The following is a 12,343-nucleotide window of genomic DNA, read 5'->3' as shown; positions in this document are numbered from 1 at the left end:
ACTTTCAAAGCTGCGATAGCAATCAAGCCAGCACTGAGGGTTACACATGTACATGCAATGTACTGCAGGCTGCCTTCTAGGAATTTTGTTTGTGCACTTGCTGAGCGGACTAGAGAAGTGTGTTGGCAAAAACTGCCCAAATAATTTCTTGCTGTGTGACCCAAACCACTGGTTATGTGCAGTCAGTGATACATGCTGCGCAAATTTGTTCAACTATGCACAAGGAAATTGTGAAATGTCAGTTACATACACAGGGTTCGCACAGCCCCTTGAAATCCTTGAATATCCTTGATATTGACAGTATAAGTTCAAGGGCCCTTGAAACTACTTGAATACCCGTGGGCTCCTTGTAATCCTTGAAAATCCCATGGGATTTGTTCCGCTAGAGGAAATTAACGATGTACCTCCGCAAGTCATGCTGATATTTAAGGCCCTTTCGCTTACGAATGCCCATGAAAACAAGCTGTGTTGACTAAAGGGCAACATCAGGAAGTTTCGGTTTTAAATCTCGCAGCCCCTACGTCGTCTGGCAACTAATATGCATTGGAAATCCAATCCAATGCGAGACATATCGCTCGCTCGGCTTGCATATAGTGCCTAGAATATACTCTAGTGTGCCGTCCACCGAGAGTCTCCAACGCGGGACGGTGGCGCGGGCTGTGATGCCTGCCGCCGCAGGCCACCAGACGGCGATGCCTGTCGGCACCATGCTAAATCCTGCGGTGTTCGACTCGCGTTCGTTTGCGATGCGTTGATTGCTACGCGTCGATTGCAATGCTTAGTTCATTTCTCGCCTTGCTGCCGCTTTCGTTGCAGTCTTTTCTTATTGTGAGTGGGTTTTTTGCATCTATGTGTGCACTTGTCTGTCTAAAGAAACTTTGAACAGGTCGCGAAACAGCGATTTCCCAGAGACGCGGAAAGAAACGGCTCATCTCATTACCCAGCGCGTCCGCAGACCCCGAACGTATTGCGGATTGGGACAAGAACATAAGAGGCAGATCGCCGGGCAAATGGGGAGACTCGCGTCGTCTCTTGCCTGAAGTCCGCCCATGTCTCAGCATGGTCCGGCACAGTCTCGAAGTGCAGCGCACCAAGCGGCCGGCGGCGGCAGGCATCACACTCGGTGCTACCGCGACACCCGCTCTCGGCATACTAGTATGTGTCTTTTAGGTACTATAGTCGGGCCGTTTGTCGGCCTCGTGCGCGCCATTTCAGTGAAGTTTGCGTTTGCGTTGTGTGTTTACTTTGACAAGATGCCAGGCGGGAAGTGCAAGTTTCAGCCTGCGTGGCTGCAACATACGGACTATCGTCACTGGGTGAGACCGGAACCAAGCGATCCTTATCGAGCAATGTGCGCATTATGTCAGAAGACGGTCGACATTGCAACGATGGGGGAATCTGCCTTGAAGAGCCACAAGAAAGGCGAAAGGCGACGAAGTTTCCGTCGAACAGCCAAAGAAAAAGAAGCGGAGATAACAGCTCTTGAAAGAGAAATTAATGCGAAAATAGGGCTCCTTTCCTAAGTCATGTGAGGAAATAAAATTACGCTAACACTCCTTGAATTCTGCCTTTTTGCATCCTTGAAATCCTTGAAATGTCCTTGAATTTCCAGCCAAATATTGTGTACGAACCCTGCATACAGCATTTTCCCAATTCTTAATGTGCCCCCGAATCTAACGCGCACCCAATTTCTGCAGACACAAAGTAAAAAAATAAAAATGCACCTGAATGTAATATCAGTGTCACACGGCCACATTTGATCAGGATCGAGCTTGATCCAGATCAAAATTCTCGACCACGCTTGGCTCCCTCCTGTAGCTTGAGCAAAGGAGCCAATCGCTGGAGGGAGCAAACCACGACCTAAAAATTCTATCCCAATTGGGCCCGTTCACGACCAAAAGTGCACCATGTGACGCCCGTATAACATGACACAGATTCATAAAAGAATAATGTAGCATCACTGACTCCCCTGACTATATCACTGACTCCCCCACGTTTGCGATCAGAAAAAAAACGAGATGTGCAGAATTTACTCTCAGAGATGTGAAAAAAGGTTTAATGAGCTTTAATAATTAAAGCGGCACGTTATTGTTGCCGTTTCTCAGTCATTGGCCACAAGTATAAAGCACACAGGGGCGATATTTTCGAGCGATCATTTTAGATACTGCTACCACTTTCGCGAGACTCTGCATCATACTTGTAGAAGTATGCGGCTGACAGCATTCCTGGCACTGTGCGCAGATAGCAAGCTTGGCACAGCGTCAGAAACGCTGGTGGCTGATTACGCTGACACATTCGGTGCCAAACCGTGCGAAATTTTGTGAAAGTGATAGGCTGTGAATAACGTTCTATATCGTAGCTAAGCACAAAATAAAACCAACAGCAATCTTTCGCAAAACACGCTTTGTCGTCATTTTTATGATGGTGGTGGCGCTGCGTCTGATGACTCTGCCGGTAAGCTGTTGCCCACGCCGCAAACGCGGTTTCGGTTTCATGTCCGATTGTAACGCACAGGCAATTTTCGAACCCATTGTCACGCAAAAAAAGGTGTGCATCAGATTCAAGTAAATACAGTATTGCCACACTCATGTACCACATTGTACAGAAGTCTATCGATGCTTTCTGCGCTGACGACACTGAAAAGCAATTATGTTTTTTCTCTTTCTTATTAGTTGTTAACTTTTAAACTGCCTGATTATGCAGGCATTTTTCTGGCCTACACCCTGTCCAAAAATTTAATCAGAGGTTGTGCTAGGTTTTTTCAATCACATATAAATTTAAACAAATGCCTTTCTGCTGCCTCTCAGTAAATTTCAGTTGACTTCAATGACACAAATTTTGGATGTTGTGAATATTGTAAGCTACCCCAGGAGAATTATATAATAGTGTTTCTTTCATATAAATTTTTCTTCTGTCTGTATAGCTTTTTCTGTACATGCCTGAATTTTTTCTTAACACAATAGAAAATCTTTTTCTTTTAGTGCATTCTTGGAGAAACAACGCTTGTCTGACTTTTGCTTTTTCAGCTTCAGATGAACCCTCTCGTGTAAAGTCTGAGAAAAGGGCCGCATCTGTTGAAGCTGATGTGGATTTCTCAAGTAAAAAGATGCGGACATCAGAAGATGAAATGGAGACGTCTGAATGCAGCCCAGTTACAGAAGAGGCAGTGAGAACCCATGAGTCATTGGATGTAAGTATCTATGATATGACTTTTCTAGCATTGTTGTCACCATTTCACCTGTTATTTTTAAAGCTTAAAGGGCAGAAATGTGTACTAGCAGTGGTGCACAGTTCCTACCAATTTATTTTATTTTTGCGCCCTTTTGGGCAACTTCATATTGTTTGCCTTTATTTTGCTGCTGTTGTTGCAGCCCTTGACACCAGTGTCGGATCATTGTGATTGTCAGTGTTGATAGCACCTACCATTCACTGTGTTGGGTATTCCCAACTTTATCGAAGCCAAAAGCTAAGTGTGGACTTTGCTGTTCCGGCACTGCTCCCAAGTTCCAGCAGAAACCATTAGAATGCCCCACAGCAGCATATCCACCATGCCAGTCAATGGCAGGGATTGTGTAGGTGGCCTGACAAACATGATGAATCACTGAGTCAGCACTAGGGAAGCAGACAATGATTTATATGGCAATTAGCATACTGGTAATCATGAGAGTCAAACACTGACCCTGCACTTTATTGAAGGACAAGGCCAACCAAAGTAAGCTTTTGTACTTGTAAGTCGAATCTCGTTAATTCGAACACACTTAATTTGAACAGCCGGTTTATTCGAACTGACGCTCTGGTCCCGTCAAAGTTATGTGTATTTCAATGGGCGAAAATGCTCCGTAATTCGAACGCGAAAGCATTTGCGACGGTTAATTCGAACATACCGCGGACCGACAATGCTCTCAGCAGCGCGCCGAATGATGCGGCGGCGCCTCCGACCGGCATTGCTCCGACACCGCCATAGAGCAAAAGCTTAGGAGAGACCTCTTCATGCAGCGGCGGAGGCCCAGTCCCGCCAACGAACTGCCCACGCTGGCAAACGCTCGCTTCCCGATAACAGCAGAAAATGAAACTTAAGCCTAAGGGTACGGCCACGCTAACAGCAAAAACACGCTGCAAAGCGTCATGCAGCGCACGGCAAAAGCGGCAGGAATCGAGGTTTTGCGGCGTGCCGCGCAAAATGGGTTCGAGAGCCATATCTGCGGCAAATGCCGCGTGCCGCGAGATGAAGAACCAATCAAGAGCGACGAGGGTGACGTCACGAAGCCATCACAACCGGACCGCCGCCGGTCCGCGCCGGGTTTTCAATCGACGATCATCGTCTCTCGCATGAAACAACGAGCGCTCACGGTGTTGCTCGCGCGTTCGGAGAGCGCGGGACATCTTATCGCGCTGCCGCGCGGCGAGACGCGCTTGCCACGGTGGCCTCGCGGCAAGGTGCTGATGCGCGGCAACTTGCCACCCGCGGCATGACGCGCCCGTATTTTGCCGCTAGCGTGGCCGTACCCTAAGCTGGCACCGGGCCGGCCGGACCGGCGGCGTCGGCACCCACGCCGACAAACGCTCGCTTCCCGATAACGGCAGAAAACGAAACTTCAAGGAGGCTAATCTGCGCCGAACCGGCTGTACCGGCAGTGACAGTGGGCATGCACGGAGACAGTCAAAGGTGAGGGAGATGCGAGGGAGTTGAGAGGGAGAGCGAGGGGAGCCACCGAAGCCACTGCCATTGAAGCTGCTGAGGCCAAATCCGCGTTCCTGCCGCCCTCCTCCCTCACCTCCGACGGTCTCTGGGTCTCCGCGCGCGCGCGCACCCCCGTCGCCTTGTCAGAGCCGTCCGCTCCCTGAAGTTTTGTTTTCTGCCATTATCGGGAACCGAGCGTTGGCCGGCGTGGGCGCAACTCGCTATGCACTTGCGCGCCGCGAAATTTCACGACTCGCACCGTTCGTTCATCTTGCTATGGTGCTCAAATACTTCCAAAATACGTCCTTCCGTTAATTCGAACTTCTTTTAATTCAAACAAATTTTCGGGCCCCTTCGAGCTCGAATTATCGAGATTCGACTGTACTATTGAGCATTTTATGCCAAAAGTTTTGTGTAGCAAGAATAGTGCCATACATAGGTGGTGAAGTTTATCCTTGCTCCCTTCTGACTGTGTGCAGTCTGCAGCAGCTGTGAAAGCCTGGCAGGATTGGGTGCAGAGAAAGAATGCCGAGCTCGAGAAAAGTTCCCTCTCGGGCAAGCGGCAGCTGAAGCTCTTCAAGACAAACCTGCTGAGCATGACTCCCGAAGAGCTCAACTACGCGCTTTGTCTCTTCATCAAGGAAGTGCGGCAGCGTGATGGCACAGCTCCCTCCCCATGCCGCATCTACCTCCAGTGCCTTGGTAAGTTCACTTGACTGTGGAAGCGCCTCCTCATAAAGAAAGGTGCCCTTAGCTGCTGTTTGTATCTTGCTCTCAACTTCCCGCATACAGTCGAACTCACTAATAACGGCACCGGTTTTAACAATTTATCGGATATAACAATGAGCAGCCGATGCACCGTCAACTTTGGTATGTAGTTGATCGTAAAATAGTCCGCCTACTACAGTGCTCCAATACAGTGTTTTCGGTTATAACAATCGAATTTGGCTACTGGGTGTGTGCACCGAAAGGAAAAAAAAACATGAAATTCTTAGGGGGGAAGAAAAACCGAGTACATTTTCCGCCTTAGTGCCATGCAATTATTGAATTAGTGGTGTACGAATATTAGTAAAGTTCGAATATTATTGAATATATTTTTTATATTCGTATTCGATTTGAAAAATAGAGATTCGAAGATGGGGGGGGGGGGTTGGAATATTCGGTTGGGTACGAATATTCCAATCAAATCGAATATATTGCTGGCCGTGCAGGAGCAAACACAGTTCTTAGCATTTGTTTCTATCTAATGCAAGAATATGGAGGCGATTCCGTGCTGCATTTTGCAATGATTTCGTGCTGCTAGTGAAATTTTGTCTGTAAAGCACACTTAGCGACTAAACGGCTAAACTTTGTAGGAAAGCCAGCCTCTCAGTAGCAAGGGGCACGGGATGCACTTCTTCTTTTTTTTCTTTTCTTTTCTTTTTCACAGTGCCACCCTCAATTCTGAGCCTACTGCTTGGCAGCAAGTGCAATGAGTGACGGCTGTTACAGGGTCAAATGCCTGCGAGTTTACGGGCATTTGATGCGGTATAATAAGGCACAGGCTGGCGAGCACAGCTTGTGGGAATTACTAAATTTTCCAACTTAACATGAGCCAAATGCACAATGTAGGGATGGTCGATTAAATGTTTTAATCGATTAACGATTAATCGTTCGTCGCTTTAGCGTATCATCGATTAATCGATTTCGATGCGGGGTTTTTCGTCGATTAATCGATTAATCGACTTTTTTTTCGGGCGCTTTAAAAAGGCTGAAACACAGTTATCTATTCACGTAAGTACCTATTTTAACGCTTGAAAGGTGGAACCAGGATAAGACATACAAGCGTATAAATTTTGATAAAGAGTAATGTTTAATTTTTTAGAGGTCAACTATAATTGCCACTAGTGACTAGTGAATGAATAAGCAATATACAGAGTGTTCATATTGACACGTGTACTTGTTTATCTTTCCCCGGTGACCGCTTTTCACCGGCTAACAAATGTTAAGGTGGCGGTCCGGCGGCACCAGCCCCCCGTTTCCAGTACTTTTGGAGCAACCGTGGTGGCTCTTCTACTTAGGATATAAAGTTGTCGTATATGCCATAAAAAAGCCTAATTCTTGTAGATTCCAACTATTTATATTATAAAGAAATTGAATAACGTGATTTAGAAATAAATGTTCAAGATCAAGCATGATATACATGGTTTTTGCGAAATGTGTCTCAGTTGTGACCATATTTAGAAGAAACTACCGCATTTACTGCTTTGCGGCTTGCTCTGTAGCTTTAGGACATATTTATCTATTTCCTAGACGCAGCAAAATAATGTTGAATTTTTACGTTTTGGATAATTTGCTTTTGAAGATTGCCAAATATCGCAACTTCTGTTGTAAACATCCCGGCCACTACATGCTCTAGAAAGCTAAATTTTGGACAATTAGAGTTCAAGGAATTTCCATGTAGGACGCTAAATTTCATTCATGTACCTTTATTAGTTTTACACCGCACCTTCGTAGCTTTAGTACCTTCCCGCAAAAATGGGCAAAAGTAGGACCAGAATTCTAAGTATTGCTTAATTTCGGTCGCATTATTAGGAAAGCCAGGGAAGGTACATAAATGAAATTTTGCATCCCAATTGGAAATTGCTTGATCTCTAATTTGTCCAAAATTTAGCTTCCTTGAGCGTGTAGTTGCCGGGCTGTTTACAACAGAAGTTGCAATATTTTGCAAACTTCAAAAGCAAATTATCCAAAAAGTAAAAAATTTAACATTGTTTTGCTGCGTCTAGGAAATAAATATGTCCTAAAGCTACAGAGCAAGCCGCAATGCAGTAAATGCGGTAATTTCTTCTAAATATGGTCACAACTGAGACACAGTTCGCAAAAACCATGCATCTCATGCTTGTTGTTGAACATTTATTTCTAAATCACATTAATCAATTTCTTAATATTATCTATAGTTAGAATATACAAGAATTAAGCATTTTATGGTATATACCACAACTTTATATCCTAAGTAGAAGAGCCACCGCGGTTGCTCCAAAGGTACTCAAAACGGGGGGCTGGTGCTGCCGGACCGCCACCTTAAACGTTATCGCTCGGCGCAGGAAGCGCCTGCATGTATCGGAATTTTCTCCAACGTTATCGATGCTTCTATCCGTTGTCAGTTGTCACCGACGCTTATGTAATCTGATTGTATGAGAGACGCCAATTTTCTAGTACCTTCTGGAAGACATGCGGGTACCAGAGATTACTCTGGAACCTTCGATGACTCATGTATAAAAGCCGACGCGCTTCGCCGCTGATCAGATTTCGCCGATCGCCGATTGTGTTCGCCGCTATCGTTGTGCTTCGAGTGAAACTTGCTTTTGTGGGCACAGGCTCGCCCAATAAAAAGTCCGTTTCGTCATTCACAGTTTTGCGACTGTTTTCTTCATCGTAACTACTACGTGACTACTACGGAATTTTTAAAAATCGCCTGTGGCAGGTAGCATAATTCTTATCGTTGAGCGGTGGACATTAGTAGCACGAGCAATCGAAAGACATATTCAACCAATTAACAAAAATTGACTAATGAACTTCTTGGTTAATTACTTTATGACACATATCGCAATTTACGAATTGTAGCCGGTGAGTTTGCAAGACGCATCTACTTGAAATGAATTTCCAGGATGACACCAGTTTCGAGATACTATTTCTCAAAGTGTGGGACGAAATACATGAACGTTACAGTTACTTTTGTGCTTCAATGCATTTTGGTAAAAAATTAAGTGGAACAACAGTGCATTTTTACGGCGAGTATGATGGCGCATGTCTCCAAACTGGTGTCATTCTGGAAATTCATTGCAAGTGGATATGCCTGACAAGATCACCGGCTACAATTCGTAAATTGTTATATGTGTCGTAAAGTAATTAGCTAAGAAGTTAATCAGTGATTTTTTGTTAATTAGTTGAATATGTGTTTCGATTTCTCGCGCGAATTTGCGCCTCATCGAATAACCCAGCTCAATGATAAAGTTATGCTACCTGTCACAGGCGATTTCTAAAAATTCCGTAAAACTTAAAAATGAACACCCTGTATGTTAAAAATGGCGCTTACTGAGGAGGGTGGGCATGCAGGAAGGAATAATTAGAAGAGAACATCGCAGCACGACTGACATCAAGAAGCAATGGCGCAACACGTGATCGCCACATCAGAGCGCATGGTAGGTTTAATGCTGCCGGGTGCAGGGCAGCAGCGCAGCTGTACGGGTGCGCACTGATTTGAAACTGCTGCGAACCAGACATTATCGGCCAATACGTTGTCACTCAGGGTCACGTGTTGACCCTACTGCGAAGTAAAAAGCGAAGGAAATCGCTTGACGGTGAGTTCGCTTGCCAAGACTAGCTGCCTCACGTAATGCTCTCGCCTAGTTTATTTCTTCCTCCAGGGGGGCGGCCTCTCTCCGGGCCTCAGGCAGCCTGTGTGACGTGCGCGTAAAGCGGGGAAGCGCTTGGCCAGCTCGACATGACTCGGGAAAACAGTCGACAGTCGCTCTCGGTCTTCGCAGCCGCGCGGTCGTTGCTCGTACTCCGCATTCTACAGTACGATTTCAATATTTTCACGCCACTTTAGTCACTGTCTGGAAAACGATTAATCGAACTGCTTTAATCGATTAAACCGATTAAATTAAAGGTACACATCGATGACGATTAATCGTTTTGCGGCGTACTTTTAGTCGATTAATCGTTCATCGATATTACCATCCCTAGCACAATGTCTTAGTATAACGGCTTACTAGTCTAGTTTTTAACATTGACAATGTAATTGCAATGTCCAGCATAACAAATTAACCCAATTTGCTAATAAATGCATGTGCATATCATTATTCGATATTCAATTGAATATTCATTCGTATTCAATTCATATTCGAAAATTTTGATATTCGCACACCTCTAAATTAGATATATTGCCCTTGACTACAAATCGATCTTTTAAGAGGCCATTGTTAAATATCAATATGTCAGTGTGTTGCTTATCCAGTAAATGGGCAAAATAAAATGAGTAAATAAAATATAATAAAATGGGCTGATGATGGTAATGATATGCAAGTAATGTGTAAGCCGCTGCTAGAGTTCAAAGATTATTATCTTCGCTGATGACCACATTGTTATGTTGAAGAGTTTGTTGACAGAGAAACTTGCTAAGATTGCACTAAAGGCAACTTTGGAGCATAAGGAATATTGTTAACAAGGCATTATGACAAGTTCTTTTTCTTAAAGTCCAAAGCAACCTAAGTTCACTGAGGTGACAGTATTATCAGCAAAACTAACTCTGTACAGACAGTGCATCTCTCTCTCCCAATGCAGTGGCCAATGCTTGTGAGACTTGACATTGTAGAGAAATCAGTTGTCACATATGCAAGTGTCTGTCAGAGTGTTTGTCTATCTTCCACCTAAGGGGGATGCAGATGCACTATGGGGCCTGGCAACAGCTGTGGCTTGGTTGTATTTCACTAAACGTTGGCCACATGTTTGAGAGCTTATTTGTTGACAGATTTCTCCCTCGGCTATGCAGTATTTTTCTTCACTATATCTGCTGTACAGTGGACAGCATTTAAGCTGATAATGAAGGGATTTTGGAAGCCTTAGCAACCTTTAAGCTCAACAGAAGTGCACTGAATCTATGGAAGCTTGAACTTAGGTCCCCAAACTGTTCAGTTGTAAGAGATTCTGGCATAGCAGAGATTGTCCTAAGGGGACTCTAATGTATTTTACTTTGTTTGCTGCTCTGCATCCGTAGCCATATTACATTGAATATGCATAGAGTGGAAGGGGAAGTGACACATTTGTTATAACTGCTGTCTAACTGTGAATGGATTTACTATGAGTGGGCTAAACTATCCGCACTCATTAATTTGATCCTGCATGTTGCATTTGAACCTTTTTAGTACAATGCTCCCCAACACATTTTTGATGGTTATAACCTCACTGAGCCTGCTACCTGTGATGTTAACATGTTTGCATAATAGCATGTTCCCTGGCTCCATCATACTGCTGCAGTCCTGTGAGAAATGTATTGGAGGCTCCTTGTAGATGTGTTGACTTGGCTGGATACAGGATAATCAGCCTTGCAAGCTGGGTGCTGCTCGCCTGTACATCTCTAGATGCCAAACCATTGTATTTTTATCTTTTACAGGAATACAACAGTACCTACATGAGCAAGGACGCCAAGATAACATCTTTGCCGATCCTCAGTATGAAATGTTCACTGGCTGCTTCCACGGCATTTTCAGCCAAGTTCATGACCCAACCGGAGAGCGTGAGTAGACCTGAAGGCCACCTTTGAATCGAATGGGGCTGGCTGTCTTTAGAAAGTATTGACTAGATGTCTTGTTTGGCATATTGACTAGGTTGGATATCAGGGAAAAAGTATAACACCAGTCAGTTGTATAACATTACAAAGTGATGCTCAGTGATATGTGGTATGCTCTGGTTGATGTGTAGACGGTACTTAAGTAGTGTCAATAGATGCCTTCTTTTGGAAAAACTGGAATTGCTACTTCACAGACAGTTAAGCACATTCAGGAAGGATTGTGTTCTGTACACAGAAATAGCATCAAATTACAGACCAATTTCAATTCTGTCAGTATTTTCTAAAGTAATTGAAACAATAATACATAAAAGAATGGTGTCATTCTTAACCAAGCACCACCTTATGACGACTTTTTAATTTGGTTTCACAAGCTGCGTTCAGCAGAACCTCTCTACTATTGCAAAAAGAAATCATACTTGATGCATTCAAAAAGGAAATATATTCACTAGGAATTTTTAGTGACTTCTCAAAGGCATTCGATAGAATCAACCACGTTACACTAATTAAAAAAAAAAAAACTGGACCACTATGGATTCCGGGGTAACTTCTTGACTGACATACAATCCTATTTGCAATGTCGGCATCAAAAAGTTGAAATTAACTGCTACACATGGCATGCCACTAGGCGACATTCTGGGTCCGCTACTTTTTAATCATTACGTTAATGATTTGGTGAACATTGATAAAAATACTTCTATTATTTACACCATGGGTTCTCAAAGTGGGTTCCGCGAAACCTACGGGCTCCGCAGGCTCCTGCTCGGGGTTCCGCGAGCCACTGATAAATTTTCCCTGGTCCCGCTCTCGACAAGTGTCTAAAACGGCGAACATGAGGTGCGCTTGATCCAAAGAACCTCCATTACTCATGCCCGAGTTACGGTGCCCGAGTGTCAAAAAGCACATCACAGTGCGTAACAGCAACGCGCGAACTGCGCAATAAATACGCAAGCAGCTTGTAGCCACCCAACCTCTGAGAACGGGCAACGCGCCTAAGCTTTCGCACTTGAATCTCGGAGGCCGTAACTTACCACCATGCGCCTTTCTCCTGTTTGTAGATAGGGTAGGTGCCGAGGAAAAATTAAAAAAAAAAAAAAAAATGCGGAGCACCGCAAATGCGCGCCGCAGAAGAGCAAGAACGGCGTAGCGTCCAACCCAAACGAAGCGGCGCAGTCCGCATCGCCGTGGTCCTCAGCTTGCACCGTGGTCCGCAGCGGCAATCGTACGCGGCACGTGACTGACAGCAACGCCGAAGCGCTTAGTGCCTAATTGTGCCTTTAAAGCCTCTATTTTTGCGTTTATCGCCACGCGTAACACCGCGTTCGCGGCTA

At 44.7% G+C, this 12,343-nt stretch overlaps 1 protein-coding gene across 1 annotated transcript in view; it reads left to right on the top strand.

Annotated features, from left to right (window-relative positions):
* Positions 1–12,343, top strand: part of LOC119460577 (zinc finger MYM-type protein 4) — an 82,925-nt gene that overhangs the window by 50,464 nt on the left and 20,118 nt on the right. The window contains exons 14-16 of the mRNA XM_037721537.2: positions 3,027–3,190; positions 5,161–5,383; positions 10,839–10,961. Coding sequence (XP_037577465.1) covers positions 3,027–3,190; positions 5,161–5,383; positions 10,839–10,961 — 510 coding nt within the window. The remainder of the gene's footprint in view (positions 1–3,026; positions 3,191–5,160; positions 5,384–10,838; positions 10,962–12,343) is intronic.

The sequence above is a fragment of the Dermacentor silvarum genome, chromosome 8 (assembly GCF_013339745.2).
Source record: "Dermacentor silvarum isolate Dsil-2018 chromosome 8, BIME_Dsil_1.4, whole genome shotgun sequence".
NCBI lineage: Eukaryota > Metazoa > Arthropoda > Arachnida > Ixodida > Ixodidae > Dermacentor > Dermacentor silvarum.
This window is presented reverse-complemented; position numbering and strand designations above follow the sequence as displayed.